Source organism: Thalassophryne amazonica, unplaced genomic scaffold (genome assembly GCF_902500255.1).
Source record: "Thalassophryne amazonica unplaced genomic scaffold, fThaAma1.1, whole genome shotgun sequence".
Lineage (NCBI taxonomy): Eukaryota > Metazoa > Chordata > Actinopteri > Batrachoidiformes > Batrachoididae > Thalassophryne > Thalassophryne amazonica.
The window spans coordinates 1-18,856 of record NW_022986267.1 but is presented as its reverse complement, the minus strand read 5'-3'; the positions used below and the strand labels follow the sequence as shown (position 1 = coordinate 18,856).

At 42.1% G+C, this 18,856-nt stretch overlaps 1 protein-coding gene and 1 long non-coding RNA gene across 2 annotated transcripts in view; both read right to left on the bottom strand.

Annotated features, from left to right (window-relative positions):
- prkdc (protein kinase, DNA-activated, catalytic subunit) overlaps positions 1 to 17,360 on the bottom strand; it is a 28,410-nt gene extending 11,050 nt beyond the window's left edge. Inside the window, exons 1-5 of the mRNA XM_034165437.1 lie at positions 17,188 to 17,360; positions 13,126 to 13,337; positions 11,203 to 11,290; positions 10,968 to 11,111; positions 4,009 to 4,216 (exon numbers count right to left, since the gene is read on the bottom strand). Coding sequence (XP_034021328.1) covers positions 4,009 to 4,216; positions 10,968 to 11,111; positions 11,203 to 11,290; positions 13,126 to 13,337; positions 17,188 to 17,325 — 790 coding nt within the window. The 5' untranslated portion in view covers positions 17,326 to 17,360. The remainder of the gene's footprint in view (positions 1 to 4,008; positions 4,217 to 10,967; positions 11,112 to 11,202; positions 11,291 to 13,125; positions 13,338 to 17,187) is intronic.
- LOC117505905 lies at positions 5,823 to 6,820 on the bottom strand. The gene is made up of 3 exons (XR_004559303.1): positions 6,590 to 6,820; positions 6,526 to 6,531; positions 5,823 to 5,855 (listed from the first exon to the last, which is right to left on the bottom strand). It is a non-coding gene; the product is annotated as an uncharacterized LOC117505905 (long non-coding RNA).
- Positions 17,361 to 18,856: the final 1,496 nt, after the last annotated feature.

Here is an 18,856-nt window from a genome sequence, read left to right as displayed (position 1 = left end):
TCCCACTTAGAAATCATGGAGGGGTCTGAAATGTTCATCTTAGGTGCATGTCCACTGTGAGAGACATAATCTAAAAAAAAAATAAAATAAAATCCGGAAATCACAATGTATGATTTTTTAATAATTTATTTGTATGTTACTGCTGCAAATAAGTATTTGAACACCTGTGAAAATCAATGTTAATATTTGGTACAGTAGCCTTTGTTTGCAATTACAGAGGTCAAACATTTCCTGTAGTTTTTCACCAGGTTTGCACACACTGCAGCAGGGATTTTGGTCCACTCCTCCATACAGATCTTCTCCAAATATTTCAGGTTTGGAGTTTCAGCTCCCTCCAAAGATTTTCTATTGAGTTCAGGTCTGGAGACTGGCCAGGCCACTCCAGGACCCTGAAATGCTTCTTACGGAGCCCCTCCTTAGTTGCTCTGGCTGTGTGTTTGGAGTCATTGTCATGCTGGAAGACCCAGCCATGACCCATCTTCAATGCTCTTACTGAGGGAAGGAGGTTGTTTGCCAAAATCTCGCAATACATGACCCCATCCATCCTCCCTTCAATACGGTGCAGTTGTCCTGTCCTCTTTACAGAAGAGCACCCCCAGAGTATGATGTTTCCACCCCCATTCTTCACGGTTGGGATGGTTTTCTTGGGGTTGTTCTCATCCTCTAAACATGGTAAGTGGAGTTGATTCCAAAAAGCTCTATTCTGGTCTCATCTGACCACATGACCTTCTCCCATGCCTCCTCTGAATCATCCAGTTGGTCACTGGTGAACTTCAAACGGGCCTGGACATGTGCTGGCTTGAGCAGGGAGACCTTGCTGCCCTGCAGGATTTTAAACCATGACAGCATCATGTGTTACTAATGTAATATTTGTGACTGTGGTCCCAGCTCTCTTCAGACCATTGCCCAGGTCCTCCTGTGTAGTTCTGAGCTTTCTCAGAATCATCCTTACCCCACAAAGTGAGATCCTGCATGGAATCCCAGACTGAGGGAGATTGACATTCATCTTGTGTTTCTTCCAATTTCTAATAAATAATCATAACAGTTGTTGTCTTCTACCAAGCTGCTTGCCTGTTGTCCTGTAGTCCATCCCAGCCTTGTGCAGGTCTACAGTTTTGTCCCTGTGTCCTTAGACAGCTCTTTGGTCTTGGCTATGGTGGACAGGTTGGAGTGTGATTGACTGAGTGTGTGAACAGGTGTCTTTTATACAGGTAACAAGTTCTAACAGGTGCAATTAATACAGGTAAAGAGTGCAGAATAAGAGGGCTTCTTAAAGAAAAATTAACAGGTCTGTGTGAGCCAGCCGTCTCTCACAGTGGACATGCACCTAAGATGAAAATTTCAGACCCCTCCATGATTTCTAAGTGGGAGAACTTGCAAAATCACAGGGTGTTCAAATACTTATTTTCCTCACTGTGTCACGCCATTAAACAGTGACGACAAGCAAAACCACATAAAAGTAAGTCCCGTCGGCTGTTCCCTCGTTTTTACTCACTGAATGACCAAGCATCTGATCAGACAATACAAATCGGAAAATACAAAGTCAAAAACCAATCTAATTCGTTTTCTATTGAACATCTGAGTCATGTTGTGGGCTGTGCACATGCTCCTGGGGTAGAATATTTGTTTCACAGTTTAAGCTGTTGATTTGTTTGATGGCTAGGTAAACAAAGTAAGTCCAGACAAATGTATTAACACATTTGTTGTTGTAAAACAAGGAAAAAGCTTTTTCTGTTTGTGCGCAATTATTACGGAACATTCTGCCGTTGGACATCAGGCAGCCGAGTTCCACTGAGGTTTTTCAGACAAGACTGAAGACTCACTTATTCTCATTCATTCATCCATTGTCTGGCAGTAGAACAAGCAGCTCATTCCACACTTCCATATTCTAGGGCGAATCCTGTACCTCCTCCCTGAGGGATTCCAAAGCGTTCCCAAGTCAGCTTGGAAATATAATCCTTCCAGAGTGTCCTGGGTCTTTCCAGGGCCTCCTCCTTGTTGGATGTACCTGGAAGACCTGCCAAAGAAGACAACCAGGGGCCATCCTCACCAGATGACCGAACCACCTCAACTGGCTCCTTTTGATGCAAAGCAGCAGTGAGTCTGCTCGTTGTCCTTCCCGGATAGTCGAGCTTTTCACCCTCTCCCAGTATTGCCGACCGAACAGTCCCACCTAAAAATCGGTCCGCCCTGCCTTCAATGTGCATGTGTTATTAGCTGCGGTTCACCAATTATCGCCTCGCTTCTGCTTTAGACTGCATTCTAGTCATCATCTATCTCAGTGACAGATATCTGAAGCTTTTGTACAACAATCATTTCGACATAAATTCAGCATTATTTTGTAATAAAAGACGGAGGAAGCAATCAGAGCACCGCAGCCACATGAGCTGGTAGCTGATGTGTTCAGTGCGTGTCAGTCATTTCAAAGCGTCACAGAGTATCACCTCATTTCTACTTAAAACGGCCTCGTTTCTGCTTAAAACTGACTTTAGAATGATTAAAGAGGTTTTACCTTTATCATCTGATGGTTAATAATCCCATTAATCCATTTGATCGCTTTGGGTGAAGAGACTCTGTCTCAGATGAGCTTCTGAGTTCCAAAATGACGCATGTGCAGTGGAGGTATGGCGGACAAATTTTTAGGGGGGAACCCATTCGGTCTGCGACACTGGAATCCAAACACCCGACAGAGGAAACTCATTTCTGCTGCCTGTGTCGACAGCCTTATTATTTCAGACATTACCCAAAGTTCAGACAGTCCGGTGCAGCGTCCGCAAAACATTAGATGCTGCACCAATCATTTTATCGATCTCACACTCCAGTTCACCCCACTCATTACCAAGGCCCCAAGATAATTAAACTCCTCCACTTGGTACACCAAATCCCCCCTGACACAGAGGGGACCATCCACCCTTTTCCAACAGAGGACAATGGTCTCATATATGGAGATGCTGATCCTCAGTCACTTTTCACTTGGGTTCAAACCTGCTCAGTGTACATCAAAGGACACTGTCTCATGAAGCCAACAGAATGTCATTCACAAAATGAAGAGATGTAACTCTGACATCACTGATGGAGGGTGACTTGTGTCTTCCTTGTTTTAAATTTGATGCATTTTGCTCTTTTGTTTTTTTTCTTTCTAAGTTGTTATATTTGACACTGTGAAACACTTTTATATGCATGCTGTTAAAGTGCAACATAAATTCCTCTTATTATTTGCTGTAATAAGGGGAACTGTCATGACGAGCTATGGGGCACAGCACAATAGCAAAACTAAAGGAGTCTGTCAAACTCCACTTTGCTATTTATAGTTCATGTAATCTGAATGTAAAGGAAGGTCCAGGGCACAACAGGGCTGTGTTTAGTCAATTAGTCATGGGTGGGGTTTTTTTGGGGGGTATAACATGAAATACATAAATCAGAGAACAGCCACCAAAGCTGCCTGAGGTGAAGCAGTAAGGTGTAGTTTTGAATTTTTACATTTTCCACTTTGATTTTGTTTGCTGTTTTCAATTCAGTTTTGTTGTATGTAGACACAGAGTGTATGTTTATCGTGCATATCTGAAAACTGAGTCCCATAAACACAAAGAATTATACTGTGCCCGACTTCACAGCAGGTGTTTGGATTATGACACAATTATATATATATACTGTGTCTGACCACACCTCATTTTAAGAACAAAAACACCCATGGGGACACAAATGACTGTAAGTGCACCTACAATTTAAAGAATATGAGTACTGGACATGAAAATCAAAACTGTGTCAGCAAGAAAACAACAATGGTTTTGCACCGTGGGCTGCATTGTGTCAGGTAACGGATAAGGGCCAAAGTCTGGATGGAATAGCATTAGACAAATATTCATAGTATTCTTTTTCATTATACTGCATATTCTGCATATAATAAAGTTCTGTAATCTCCAAAACTACACAAGGGCTAAATTGCCAAACTACTATTGATTCATTCAAAACAACAGTGGTATTTCAGTCAGTGTTCAAGATCCTGACCTGGGATCTCCAGCTCATTGTTGAATGTGTCTGCTTTAAATCCACTCAGCCATGGTGAGTATTCCTTCAGGTTCCCAGGTTCTTTCTGAAATCCACACATGGATGCAACCAGATCCTCCACCTTCTGCAAAAAACCTCTCTCTTTTTTCTTCTCAAACAGTTTGCAGCCTTTAGGTCCAAGCAGGTTTTCGACATCTTTAGCAAATTTCTGTTGAATATTCAGAGAAAAAAATGACAGTTAACATATTATGTACCTTCTACAGTCAGGTCCATGAGTACATTAACAGAAACAATTTATCTTGCCTCTGAACCCCACCACAATGGAGTTGAAAAGAAACAAAATATGCTGGTGTAGACTGTTAGCTTTTAAAATTAATCATTTAGGAATTAAAGCAGTTTTAATACATGGTCCTTCAATTTTGAAAAGCCTTCAGTGAATGTGCAAAGTAAATTTAAGGATTAGGCCACAGCACAAACAAAATTACGTTGTTTCACCAATCCTAACACCAACTACCCCAGATACTTAAACTCCTCCACTTTGGGGAACTCTCCCCTAACCATGAGGGAACAATCCACCCTTTTCTGATAGAGGGCTATGGGCTCAGATTTGGAGGTGCTTATTCTCATCCCAGTCGCTTCACACGTGGCCCAAAACCTGGTCAGTACACATCAGAGGTTACTGTCTGATGAAGCCAAGCCAACAGAACCACATCATCTTCAAAAAGCAGAGATAGAATCCTGAGACCTGCAAACTGGGCACATTCAATCCCTGACTGCACCTTGAAATCCTGTCCATGAAAATCACAAACAGGATTGATGACTAGGGGCAGCAGTAGTGGAATCCAACACCCCGTGGCGCACACTTGGGCTGACTGTACTGGAAATGATTAATCTCTCATTAACCTCAGGATCTGTTCCTAAATGTTTCAAATCTGCAGTGATTAAACCATTACTTAAGAAACCTAATCTTGACTCTAGTGTATTGAAAATTATGAGCCGATATCAAATCTATCATTTTATTCTAAAATTCTGGAAGAAGTGGTTTCATGGCAGCTCGTGGACTATCTTACTGAGAATAATCGCTTTGAGCAACTGCAGTCTGCATTTAGAAAATATCATTCCACAGAGACAGCTCTCAGTAAAGTGGTGAATAATCTTCTACTTGCAATGGATTCAGACACCACTACCGTTCTGGTGCTGTTAGATCTCAGTGCTGCGTTTGATACCGTGGATCACCGAGGATCATTTTGGGATTACTGGGAATGTCCTTGCATGGCTGACATCATACCTAACCAGTCGTTCTCACTGTGTCTTGTACAACTATACTAATACTACCTATAACCTTAGTGACATGAAATACGGGTTTCCACAGGGGTCCGTCTTAGGCCCCCTGCTCTTCTCCCTTTCTACAGCACCCCTTGTGCACATGCTTTTGGGACTGCCTTTCACTGCTATGCTGATGATACTCAGAGTTATACATGCCGATAACTGCTGGTAATCTCATCCACGTAAAATCCTTAGATGATTGCCTTGCATCAGTGAAAAGCTGGATGTCTAGCAATTTCTTACTTTAAAACTCAGACAAGACTGAAGTGATGGTTCTTGGCCTAGTGAGACATCAGCATCAATTTGACCAGCTAGCGCTTAGCCTAGGCTCATGTGTCATACATCACAATGACAAAGTGAGGGACCTTGGGGTAATTTTTGAGCCTACACTGTCCTCTGACTGCCACATTCGAGCTATTACAAGGACTGCTTTCTTCCACCTGCGAAATATAGCGAAGATTTGTCCCATCCTGTCTATGGCTGATGCAGAGACCCCGATCCATGCATTTGTTTCTTCTAGACTGAATGTTACGTGCTGGGCACATGATTCCTTACCATTCTTATTTTTGTATTAATATTTTTTTTTTCTTCTTTTCTGGTTTATTTTTCAGGTTATAAGTATGTTTGTATTTTTTTTGTCTATTGATTTTTGTGGGTATTTTTTGTGGTTTTGTGGAAATGCCCCCTCCATCAGCCTATAAATAGGCTTGTCTGCGGGTGCGTTGCTCTCTCACCTTCTCCAGCTCACTTTGTGCCGGAGTTTGGGCGTGGCTCGTCAGCACGCACAGCTACCAGCTGTCAGGATGCAGGCTGCAAGCCTTAGGCCTGAGCCTGTCCTGTGAGTAGTTTTTAGTAGCCTTATTTTTGGATTTTTCTTCTCTTCTGGGCCTGGTGGGGCTGGTTGTCCTGTTTTCGCTTTTCTTTTGATTGGGTTTAGGTGTTTTTGCTTTTTTGTTAGTCTGGTGTTTGCAGCGGCTTCGACAGCCCTGTATGGGGTTGGCCCGCTGCTGCACCTGTTTCTGTTTAGCCGGTCTTCCAGGCCCCAACTTTCTTTTGTAACTTTTGGATTCTTTTTGGGACACGGGGAGGTAAGGGTTCGGTTGTGGAACACTACTAAAGAAGTCTACCTAAATTAAATAAATCAAGGAGAACGAAGAATCACTTAATAATTAATAAAATTGACTATTTGACTCTTTCCTCTGTTGTCTGTGTCTCAATAAATATGTTGGGTCCCTTTGGGGTCGTAACACTGAACTACTGCAATGTTCTATTTTCTGGTTTACTGCAGTCCAGCATTAGGGGTCTCCAATTGGTTCAAAATGCTGCTGCCAGACTCTTGACAAGGAAGCAGAAAGATTGACCACATTATACCAATTTTTGTGTCTCTTCACTGGCTTCCTGTCCAAGTGAGATCAGATTTTAAGGTTCTGTTACTAACCTATAAAATTATTCATGGACTAGCCCCTCCTTACTTAGCTGACCTATTCAAGCCCTACGTACCGACTCAAGGGCTGTATTCTCAGGGTGCAGGCTACTTTGTGTCTGAGGGTGAATAAAAAGTCTGTGGGTCACAGAGCTTTCTCTTATCATGCACCTGTTTTCTGGAATGATCTCCCTACACCAATTAAACAGTCAGATTCTGGAGAGACTTTCAAGTTCAGACTTAAGACGCATTTATTCTCCCTCTCGTATGGCTAGCATAGTCCCATAGCATGGTACTATGCTTTCTGTCCTTTTAAATTCATTCTATTAGAAAACGTAGTGGGTCTCAGCCCCAACTTTATCTAAATTCTGGGTTTGTTAGTGAAGCTTAGGGCAAGCGGCCGGCGATCACCTTCATATATTTTTTTTTGCTTTCCTGTTGCTTAATGCTGATAAATTATACCGTAGGTATAGTTTTTCTGGCTGACTGTTTCTTTTTTCTCTCTGTCCGAGGTGCGGATGATGTCACGACATCATGGGCTGGATTTGATTACTGCATAGTTTCTGAAAAGGATGTGGAATGGACTGTGCCACAGGAACAGGACCACTGAATGGCATGAGCACTGCTGGATGACCCCTGCCTGTGGACTGGATGCCTGCATGGACTTCTCATCAAGTGCATCTTCTTTTGTTATGTTATGTTGTTTTGTAAGACTTTGCAAAATCTTGTAACTGTTACAGTGGCCTAAGCAGAGGGTCACCCCTTTGAGTCTGTTTGAGGTTTCTTCCTCAATATCATCATAGGGAGTTTTTCCTCACCACTGTTACCTGTGTGCTTGCTCTAGGAGTTGGTAAGGTTAGACCTTACATGTGTGAAGCGCCTTGAGGCAGCTTTGATGTGATTTGGCGCTATATAAACTAAACTGAATTGAATAATGTGATGAGCAGAATTAAACAATTAAATGGTGGGTATCAGCCTTGAGACTCACACTATTCGATTATTTCATGTGGTTCTAGTCTGCTGTTACTTATAAATTCAAGGGCTGTTTTTTTATAAATTTGTTCACTGTGTCAAGAAAAGTTAATAAAATGTTGAAAAAAATATTTGTTTTCTGAAATATCTAAGTTAACATAAATGCCTGGGAGGAATTTAGGAAAAAATGAAAAAATAAAACTGTTTATGGGGTGGGGGGGGGGGCGCTTTATTGTTGATATAAATCCCCCTTTTAGAGACTGTTTTCTTAAGACAAGTCAGGATATATGAACATTCCCAAAGGTTGTTGTCAACATTACCCTCATTAGTCTCCTTAAAGCATGGTAACTCATTTTTTGACAACTGTGTGATTCTATGGTAACGGAATTATGACGATGGGAAAATCTGGCCATATTTTAGCTCCCCATTAAAAATGTGCTCCGATTGTAATTCCGTTGCCATAGAATCACCCAACTGCCTACTTGATATCGATTTACAAGTACAGTGCCATACTGTTTGTATCTCTTAATTACTGACATCAGTGAAATCCAAGACATAGTCAGGGATTTGGAAAGGTTCATGTATTCACTCCTTGAGATGCCTCAAGAAAACTGGCTGTAAAAATGATGATTAATCCTTACAGTCAGATTAATCCTTACAGTCAGTCCTCTCTCAACATTTTTGCGCTGTGTTGCAGACATTAAATGCCAAAATGGATGTATATGAATAAATTAAATTAAGCTGACCGGGGTGGATTAGTGGTGAGCATTTGCCTTATGATGACAGGGTCCCGGGTTCGGTTCTGACTTGGTACATTTCTGTGTGGGGTTTACATGTTCTATCTGTGTTTGCATGGGTTCCAGCCAGATGCTCCGGCTTCCTCCCACCACCTCCAAAGACATGCAGATTAGGTGAATTGGACACTTTAAATGCACCGTCGGTGTGAATGTGTTTGTCTGTGTGTGTCAGCCCTGCGACACACTGGAGGGCCTGTCCAGGGTGCACCACGCCTCTTACCCAATGAAAGCATGGATAGGCCCCAAACCCCTGTGACCCCTCACTGAAATAAGTGGATTCAGAAATAATTAATAAATTTAACCACAAAAACCTGAAATATCTTGGGTTCACACGGTCTGTAAACGGAAGGATCCCCAAACCCATTTTCCATATTGTTCCTAACTTTTTCAGATTTATAAAGCAGTCCAGCATTAGGGGTCTCCAACTGGTTCAAAATGCTGCAGCCAGACTTTTGACACAAAGCAGAAAGTTCGACCACATTACACCCATTGTGGCATCCCTTTACTGGCTTCCTGTCCCAGTAAGATCAGATTTTAAAGTTCTGCTACTAGTCTATAAAATTGTTCACGGACTGGCACCTCCCTACCTAGCTGACCTAATTAAACCTTACGTACCGGCCTGGGCTTTGCGTTCTCAGGGTGCAGGACTACTTTGTGTCCCTAAGGTGAATAAGAAGTCTGTGAGTCACAGAGCTTTCTCTTATCGTGCCCCTGTTCTGTGGAATGATCTCCATGCATCAATAAAACAGTCAGATTCTGTGGAGACTTTCAAGTCCAGACTTAAGACACACTTATTTTCCCTTTTGTATGGCTAGCATACTGGTATAGTTTTGTTTTATGCTTTTTACTCTTGTAATTCATTTTATTAGGAAACGGAGTGTGACACAGCCTCAACTTTACCTAAATACTGTGTCTTTTAGTGAAGCTTGGGGCTAGTGGCCGGCGATCACCTTAGTATTTCTTGTTTTTTTTCTTGCTGTTTAATGCTGGCAAATTATACTGTATTTCTTGTCTTTCTGATGCCTGGTTCTGTTTTTTCTCTCTGCTTAAGGTGCAGCTCCATCCAGAGATGGGAGTTGGATTTGTGCTGGAAACCCTCCTGCCCTGTTCACCAACAGCATTTCCTGTATATTCGTTTTGTGAATTGTTTCTGTGAATTGTTCTATAATTTATGTCTGTAGCATGGCCCAAGCAGAGGGTCACCCCATTTGAGTCTGGTCTGCTTGAGGTTTCTTCCTCGGAGTTTTTCCTTACCACTGTTGCTCTGGGTGTTAGTAAGGTTAGACCTTACCTGTGTGAAGCGCCTTGAGGCAACTCTGTTGTGATTTGGCGCTATATACGAGGTCTGTCAATAAAGCAACGGTCCTTTTTATTTTTTTCAAAAACTATATGGATTTCATTCATATGTTTTTACGTCAGACATGCTTGAACCCTCGTGCGCATGCGTGAGTTTTTCCACGCCTGTCGGTGACGTCATTCGCCTGTGAGCACTCCTTGTGGGAGGAGTCGTCCAGCCCCTCGTCGGAATTCCTTTGTCTGAGAAGTTGCTGAGAAGTTTTTTAATGAAAGACGTGCGGACGGGTCCGCGCGTCGGGACGCAGCCGACGCGGTGCGGCGGCACAGGAAAAACACCTCCGTGTTGATAACCATTTGTAAAATCCAGGCGGCTTTTGATGGCTTTCAGTGGAGTGAGTATATGAGAAATTGTTTAACAGCAGGACATGTTTCAACTTGTCCTTAAGGCTTTCAACAGAGGTGTTTTTCCGTCCGCACGTCTTTCATTAAAAAAATCTCCTTTAACAGTGGAATATCCGGATAAAATGCTGAAACCGACTTCTTCTGAAACTTCTCTGTTCTCTCACGACGTCCTGGATCAATAGAGCCTGAAATGTGGAGGTTTTAAGCTTGAACAGGCTGACGACAGCGGCTGAGAGCGCTGAGCGACGTCTCGCACCGTGGGAAGTCCTTAAAGCGACAGAATCACCTCAAAATCTCTCATCAGCCGTTAAAATTTTCACTGAAAACCAGCTTAATTTTTTGAACCGTGTCCACTTCGATGTGTCTCACAGGTTTAGAAAAAATTTTGATCAAATAACGCGCCAGTCTCTCAGCAACTTCTCAGACAAAGGAATTCCGACGAGGGGCTGGACGACTCCTCCCACAAGGAGTGCTCACAGGCGAATGACGTCACCGACAGGCGTGGAAAAACTCACGCATGCGCACGAGGGTTCAAGCATGTCTGACGTAAAAACATATGAATGAAATCCATATAGTTTTTGAAAAAAATAAAAAGGACCGTTACTTTATTGACAGCCCTCGTAAATGAAAATAAATTGAAATTGAAAATAAATTTATGGATGGATCAATGGATAGACAGATAGGTAGGGAAAAATTCTAAACATACAAGAGCTGTAAGATCAGTGCAATACAAAGGTACTAACTTTGATGAATTTCTTTCGAAACGCTCCATGACTGTCACTGTTAGAATCACCAAGCAAAGCGTGCATCTCTTCATACATGTTGCTCATCTGCTTCATGTCAAAGCTCGGTTTTGACAACACATTTTTCACACCCTCCCACCAATCCTGTGGGGATCAAATGGCAATAATCAATGAGAAGCCAAAAACAAGAAGTTAACTGTGAGAATTCAAATGTGGTTGATTTTGGACACTATACTTTAAAAATCATGTCAGGATTTGTCAGCTGCTGCAGAGCATCAACAAAGTTCTTCACAGCTGTTCCTTTTTCCAGCGTACTCCTGAGCCTGTTGGCAAACAATTTGATATTATTTTAAGCCAGTTTATAAAATTGAAAATACAAATACTTTTATTATTTGGAGCTTGGAGACGGATAAAGGTGAACCTATTTGGATCATTAAAATTAATATTTGAAGAGTCCAATAGACAAAACTAAGAAATCTCACAAAACCAATATGAATCCATAATTGGGCAATTTTATTAGACTGCCAAGTCTATTAGGTTCCTACCTCACTGGGCTGTGAAGAGCATATGCAAGGGAAGTCGCATGTTTTCATGCAACGCTCGCTGGGTGTTGCAATTTTCACGCTTGAGTTGCACATCGGCGATCGCATATCACATGAATTTTGAACAGTTAAAAGTTGGTGAGGCGACAAGGGTTCTTGCAACATGCTCCCAGAGCCGTCACTGGTGTCATGCGACCCACTGAATGTACTCGCTGCAACTCCTAACGTGCGAGATTTGTGAGAGTACTGTGGGGGGGGTGGGCAAGCCATGAAACTACATTGTGAGTAATGATAGTAGAGAGGAACAGCTTCTATCAGTGGCGAGACTGGCAGCCCCTCTGCTGCCATCCTGGCCATGTACGTATTTGCAGCAGACTTCAGGATTCCTGTCCTGGCGATTTGTACAGTACTGATGTTTTAAATATCTTTTTTACTGCGGATCACGATGGGAATAAGTTCAATACCTTGGCTGATCTTCCATCCAGCCAGTGCGCAGAAGGACACTCTGCAGCTGCGTTCCAGTGAGTGCAATGCCACCAAGCAAACCATTTATTATTACAATTTTTTTCATTTATTTTATTTTATTATTATTATGTATGGTGCTTTTTCCGTGCAAACAGCCTAGGGTATTTCCACACCCTCTTTTCACAAAATAACAGCATATTATAGCAGTATAACAGCAGCACACAGCCATCCTGAGCACTTAGTTCACAAATGTGTCATTTCAGTGAGATACCAACTGAAAATTTGTCATTCAGTCATGTGTTTTGTTGCAAACCCGTATCTCCAACAGTCGCTCGCAGCCCAGTGAGATGGTGCCCTATCTCAGCAGCTTGCAGACGGCTTTTGTGAGAATTTGCACATTCGCTGCGTGTCACCATCCCCTCAAGTCGCAAGGTATGACTTGCGTCGTGGCTGAAATTTGAACAGTTCAAGTCAGTGACTGTGCTGTGAACATTTATTTTTCCTGTTTTTTTTAAATATTCATTTTATTTTATTATTACTATTTACAGGGCTGTGACTTCCTGGTTACAGTCGGGAGAGTCTCCACAGCCTCTTTTCATAGCAGGTTAATAGCAGCCCACAGGAATCCCGAGCACTTTGTTCACATCATTATTTCAGCCACAAGTGGCGTTCGAAATCTGTGAGAGTGCTGCACGCCATTCGAGCCCAAACCAGCAGATCCTTGGATCTGCGAAAGTTGCAGGAGTGGCGCTGGACATTTGTGAGAGTGCCATGCGGCCTTCAAACAGCACTCACGCAATATTACACGGACATTTTTGCCGCAAGTCCGTGCGATATTCATGTGCCATTTGGCTGACGTGCGCTAATGTGTTGTTAGTACCAATTCAGTGAGATACCAAGTGAGAATTTGTCACTAATTTGCGAGTTTTGTCACAAATTCATGTCTCCAACAGTCGCGGCCCAGTGAGACAGTACTCTAACTGCTGATCTAACCATCCCAGAGAATTATAGTTTGTATATTGCTTCTTCATCCAACTGAGACTAAGACTAAACAGCAGGACCATGGACAGCTGTAACTGATGTGACAGTATAATGGAACTGCCCAATTACTTTTCCTTCCCACAATAAGCTGCAGTGCAGCAGTGGGGTACCTGTTGACAAATTGCTGCTGTTGGTGTCCAATAGCCGAGTCCTCAAACTGGTAACTCTCGCTGCTGATCATCAGAGCATAAACTAGAGCTTGAGGGTAGCACTCGGCAATCTGCTCAATGCAGTGCCTTACTGCTACAGCTTCTTGCTTGTCCAACAGTGCCACCATTTGGCTGATCCAGCCAATCAGCATCCAGCAAGGAACTGTCATCATCTACAAGCACAAAGATAACACGATCACCAATTTATAACAAAAAGTACACAAGACCTTTAAAAATTATTGCATCTTGGAAACAATAATCATTCCACAAGCAACTGGTGTACAAAAATATAAGCCTAGAACCATATAGATTTGTACTGAAGATCAGTAAGAAGACTTATAAGAATTATTCATAATACTGGCTATAGAGATCATACAAATCCACTATTTTTACAATCCAAATTCTTAAAATTCACAGACTTGGTTCATTTTCAAACAGTACAAATTGTGTATAAAGCAATAAACAATTTACTTCCAGCAAATATTAAAAATATGTTTTTTAACAGATCAGGGGATTACAGTCTGAGGGGGAAATTTAATTTAAAGCATCAGTGGGCACGAACAACATTAAAAGGTTTCTGTATTTCTGTCTGTGGGGTGAGGATGTGGAACAGATTGGGAGTGGGGCTCAAGCAATGTCCAAGCATGAACCAGTTCAAACAGCGGTACAAAAATATGTTTTTTTCTGGGTATAGGGAGGAGGAAGGGTAATGAGGGTTAGGGTGTTTTTGTTTTTTGCTTCGGCTTGTAAATATATAGTATTTTGTATGTAAGTAGGTATGTGTAGGTGTATATATATGTGTATATATGTATATGTGTATATATGTGTATGTATATGTGTATGTATGTTGATGTGTATATGTATGTGTATGTGTATATATATGTATATATATATATATATATATATATATTGATATCGGTTTAGGTGTGTAGGAATCTACGTGTATATGTGGCAAAGGGTATTACTGGTTGTGGGGAAGAAGGGGTAGGGATAAATAAGCTGATGCTTCACCCTACCCCTTTTTGGACATGTTGGGTACACAGTAGGAACTTTTTTGTTGTTGTCTTTACTGATCTATCTTGTAATTGTTGTTGTATCAAATGTTCGAAATAAACAGTTTTCATTCATTCATTCATTCGAAGAAGAAAACCAGATTTAACACTGATGAATTAACACACATATGTGCTAACTGTCCACCAAAACCTCAGGATCACAACTGAAGAATTGATAAAGAGTTGGAGGCATTAGAAATAAATGTGTTATTGTCCACCGTTAAGAGAGAACTCCATTACCGTGACCTGAAAACATGCTGACTACAGATCAAGCCATTACTCTACAATCAACACCTCCAGTGTCAGGATTCTTGTGGCTGATGCTCCAGTCAGCTGTGAACCATAACTTCTCAGTCACAGTGCAGAGGCAGTGAACAGCAAAGGCAAGTAAACCGTGAAGTGATGTTGTTCCACCGATGCTGCAAGCAATAAAAGCTACATGCAAAAAGTATCCAACTTTATTTTATCACACAAAAACAAATGCAGGTGTGGTGTCATTTGATGGAGAGGTGTAGTGAATCTTCTTGTGCATGGGTGAATTTTTTTCTAGACCGCAGAGCACGTGATACGCAAGCAGGAAGCCAAAGAGTGAACACATGTACTGCAACTCTGTTGCACATTCATGACGGAACAACTTGAGGACATCCACAAGCTGGAATGACCAAGTGATTGACAGAATACAGACTTTGGTCATGGATGATCATCATATCACCATACAAGAATTTGCTGAGAACATGGGGATTGGCACAGGTTCCATTTTAACAGAGGATTTGGGCATACAGAGAGTGACAATGAAATGTGTGCCGAAGCAGCTGATGGCAGAGGAGAAGCAACTGTGTCTGGAAGTCCCGCAGCTGTTGATTCTGCTCAATTGATTCAGGCTTTCCTGGCCAAACACACATTCCACAGGATCCCTTTGAGTCTGGTCTGCTTCAGGTTTCATCCTCAATATCATCAGAAGGAGTTTTTTCCTTACCACTGTCACCTGTGTGCTTGCTCTAGGGGTTGGTAAGGTTAGACTTTACTTGTGTGAAGCACCTTGATGCTTTTGTTGTGATTTGGTGCAGTATAAATGAAAAAATTAAATCCCAACCGTCTCACACACACACACTTCTCTCAGTGGTTCTGCCACTGACAGAAGTATTTCTGGAAAGCCTGAATGAGTGTCCCGCAAGCCCAAATCTGGCAAAAGTCCCCGCCTCAAGTCGTTCCATCATTTTAAAATCTGATGGAGGTACATGCCTGCACTCTTTGGTTTGATGCTTGTCTGACATACTCTGCATACTAGAAAAAATTCACGCATGCTCAAGAAGGTTTCCTCTACCTCCCCACCAAACAACTCCCATGCTTCATTTGTTTCTGTGGGATAAAATAAGGTTGCACATTTTTCTGCATGCACCTAATATTTGGTTTTGTCACTGGGAAGAAAAAGGGAACTGCTTGGATTCCACACAACCCTGAACTGCAACATGGCTTCCTTGTAGCTTGCATTGATTTTTTTTTTTAAACACCACCTTTAATTCTGTTGGTAAGACTGCTTTGTGAATCATCTTGAGAATAGGGCACCACAGTCTTGTTTGTTGTGCAATATATACACAGCACAACTTCACACAGATAAATGGTGTACTGTTTTGTTTTCAGCTGCAATCACTGAAGCAATCGCAAAAAGTGGTTTTTCAGTTCCCATTGTAGAAGGGAAGACAAAGCGAGTGGGAGAGGTTGTGTCGGTAAGTGTTAGCCTACACAGCTAACCAGAGTAGCTCTGTACTCTCGCCTGCAAAACCACTTCCACATGCTGCAGGTCATAAACCAACTGCAACACATGTCCACTTTCCCAAAGCACTGTCACTTTTCCTTTGCATTTCCACTTTGTTTGCATGTAATGTGCCCAAAAAAACATTGAAAATGTTTTTTTTCCCCCCGGAAGTAGAGAAATTATATCATATGTGGCATATTTTACCCCTTTAGCGCCCGCCCTCAAATGAGACTGTGGTGCCCAATTTGTAGGATGCCCAAGTTGATGGACTGGTTGTTGGGTTGGTTCATGGAGTCACTTGATTGCATTAGTCAGTAAGGACATGTTCACAGACCTTGACTGTGCAGATGAGGCTGTCATCCTTGTAGAATCATTGTATGTCCTGGTTTCATTGCAGCTCTCAATAAAAGGAAATTGATGGATTGATTATGGCCCAGACATTTGTCTTTGCAGAAACATTCATGTCTCCAGAAACTCAGCTGGTGAGGCTGAAAGATGTCTGGGAGGAGCTTGTAGTGTCATAAAGTTACTGGATGGACGTGTACATCAAGGCCACAACAGCAGGACCAAGAGCCAAGCCTTCAGAATCCTGGTTCGTCCAGTTTAATTATACAGTGAGACCTGAACGGCAATGAGAAACCTAAAGGAGGATTGGATTTCCTTGGCACAAGGTCTCTCTGTTGATGCTCTGAATAGAGCTACCGAGAACTGACAAAAAATAATTGTTTGAGGGGCACTACTTGCAATCTGAAGGAATGCCAATTACAACACTACTGTTGTGTGGAGCATCTTCTTGAAGAAGACAGAATACATCAAGCAGGTGCATCAGTACTGAACATTCCAGTGTTCAGACAAGGCCAAGCAGACACCTACATATGACCTAACTGATAGTTACCTCTGGGAGACATAAAGCAACCACAAGTCTGCTTGGGACTGCTAATTAGGAATCAAGCAAATATTCCAACTGGTTTAATTTAAGATACATTGGTTTTGCACCTTTCTTTAGGACTGTATGGTCAACAAAGTAATGTCAAGACTTTCACTCAATTACTTTCACTCTGAAAAATTGTGTGGCCATTTTATTACAACAAAATTGCCAAATGAATCAATAATGGATATAACGTTTAGTTGTAGACCTACTAGAAAAAATGTTTTGCAAAGGCAGTGTGACATGAGCTATATAACAGGATTGTATGTCTCTGGTGTTACACCCACTTCTTTTGTCATGAGGTCCAGTGTCTCAGAGGGGTACAACTCAATGATCTGGAGTAGACGTGGAAATTTCAGGCGAGCTTCTTCAGAATTCATCTTGAGTGCTTTCAGCATGCTTTGCACTACATGAACAGGTAGCATCAGCTGTTCAACTCGAACGCTTACTGCAACAAAACGCAAGAAAGGCAATTAAACTAAATAAATAAATCTATTTTTTTATACTTGCAGCAGCTCAGAAAACATCAGAGAATTACTCATTCCTATCAGGTGATATTGAACTTTGGCAAAGACTTGATATCAGCAAATTTTATACATACATACATACATATATACATATACATATATACATATACGAGGTCTCTTAGATAATAAACCGACCCTTTTATATATTTTTTTTAACTATATGGATTTGAATGACATGCGATTACACCAATCATGCTTGAACCCTCGTGCGCATGCGTGAGTTTTTTCACGCGTGTCGGTGACGTCATTTCCCTGTGGGCAGGCCTTGAGTGAGATGTGGTCCCGCCCTCTCGGCTGAATTCCTTTGTTTCACACGTTGCTCGAGACGGCGCGCGTTGCTTTATCAAAATTTTTTCTGGACCTGTGAGGAATATCCGAGTGGACACTATTCGAGAAATTAAGCTGGTTTTCTGTGAAAAGTTTAACGGCTGATGAGAGATTATGGGGTGTTTCTGTCGGTGTAAGGACTTCCCACGGAGCGGGACGTCCTGCAGCGCTTCCAGGCGCTGTCGTCGGCCTGTTTCGAGCTGAAAACATCCTAATTTAAGGCTTAATTCACCCAGGACATCGTGAGAGAACAGAGAAGATTCAGAAGAGACCGGCATGAGGAATTTATGCGGACATTCCACTGTTTAAGGACATTTTTTTAATGAAAGACGTACGCGCAAATTCGCCGAGTCGTTTCCGTGACGACTCGGCAAATCTGTGTGCGCCGCGACAGGAAAACACCTCCGTGTTGAAAACCATTTGTAGAATTGAGGCGGCTTTTAATGGCTTTCAACAAGTGAGTAACTGAGAAATTGTTTAACAGCTTGAGCATGTTCCAACTTGCCCGTTAAGATTTCCAACGGAGGCGTTTTTCCTGCCGCGACCCCCCGCGGTCGGGTCCAGCCCGACATGCGACTCTGCCCGCACGTTCTTTCATTACAAAATGACCGTTAACAATGGAATGTCCGAATAAACTCCTCATGCCGACTTCTTCTGAAAGTTCTCTGTTCTCTGACGACTTACTGTGTCAACAGAGCCTGAAATGTGGAAGTTTTCAACTTGAAACGGCGAGACGCTGCCGCCTCGAAGCGCAGATCACCGTCAGGCGCCGTGGACCGTCCTTAAAGTGACACTACCAGACCAAAATCTCTCATCAGCCGTTAAAATTTTTACCGAAAACCAGCTGAATTTATTGAATGGTGTCCACTCAGTTGTGCCTTACAGTTTTGAAAAAATTTTTATCAAACAAAGCAACAGTCTCTGAGCCATTCCTAAACAATGAAAAAAATCGACGAGCGGGTGGACGACTCCTCACTCAAAGACTGCCCACAGGCGAATGACGTAACCGACAGGCGTGAAAAAACTCTCGCATGCCCACGAGAGTTCAAGCATGTCTGATGTAATCACACGTGATTCAAATCCATATGGTTTTTGAAAAAAA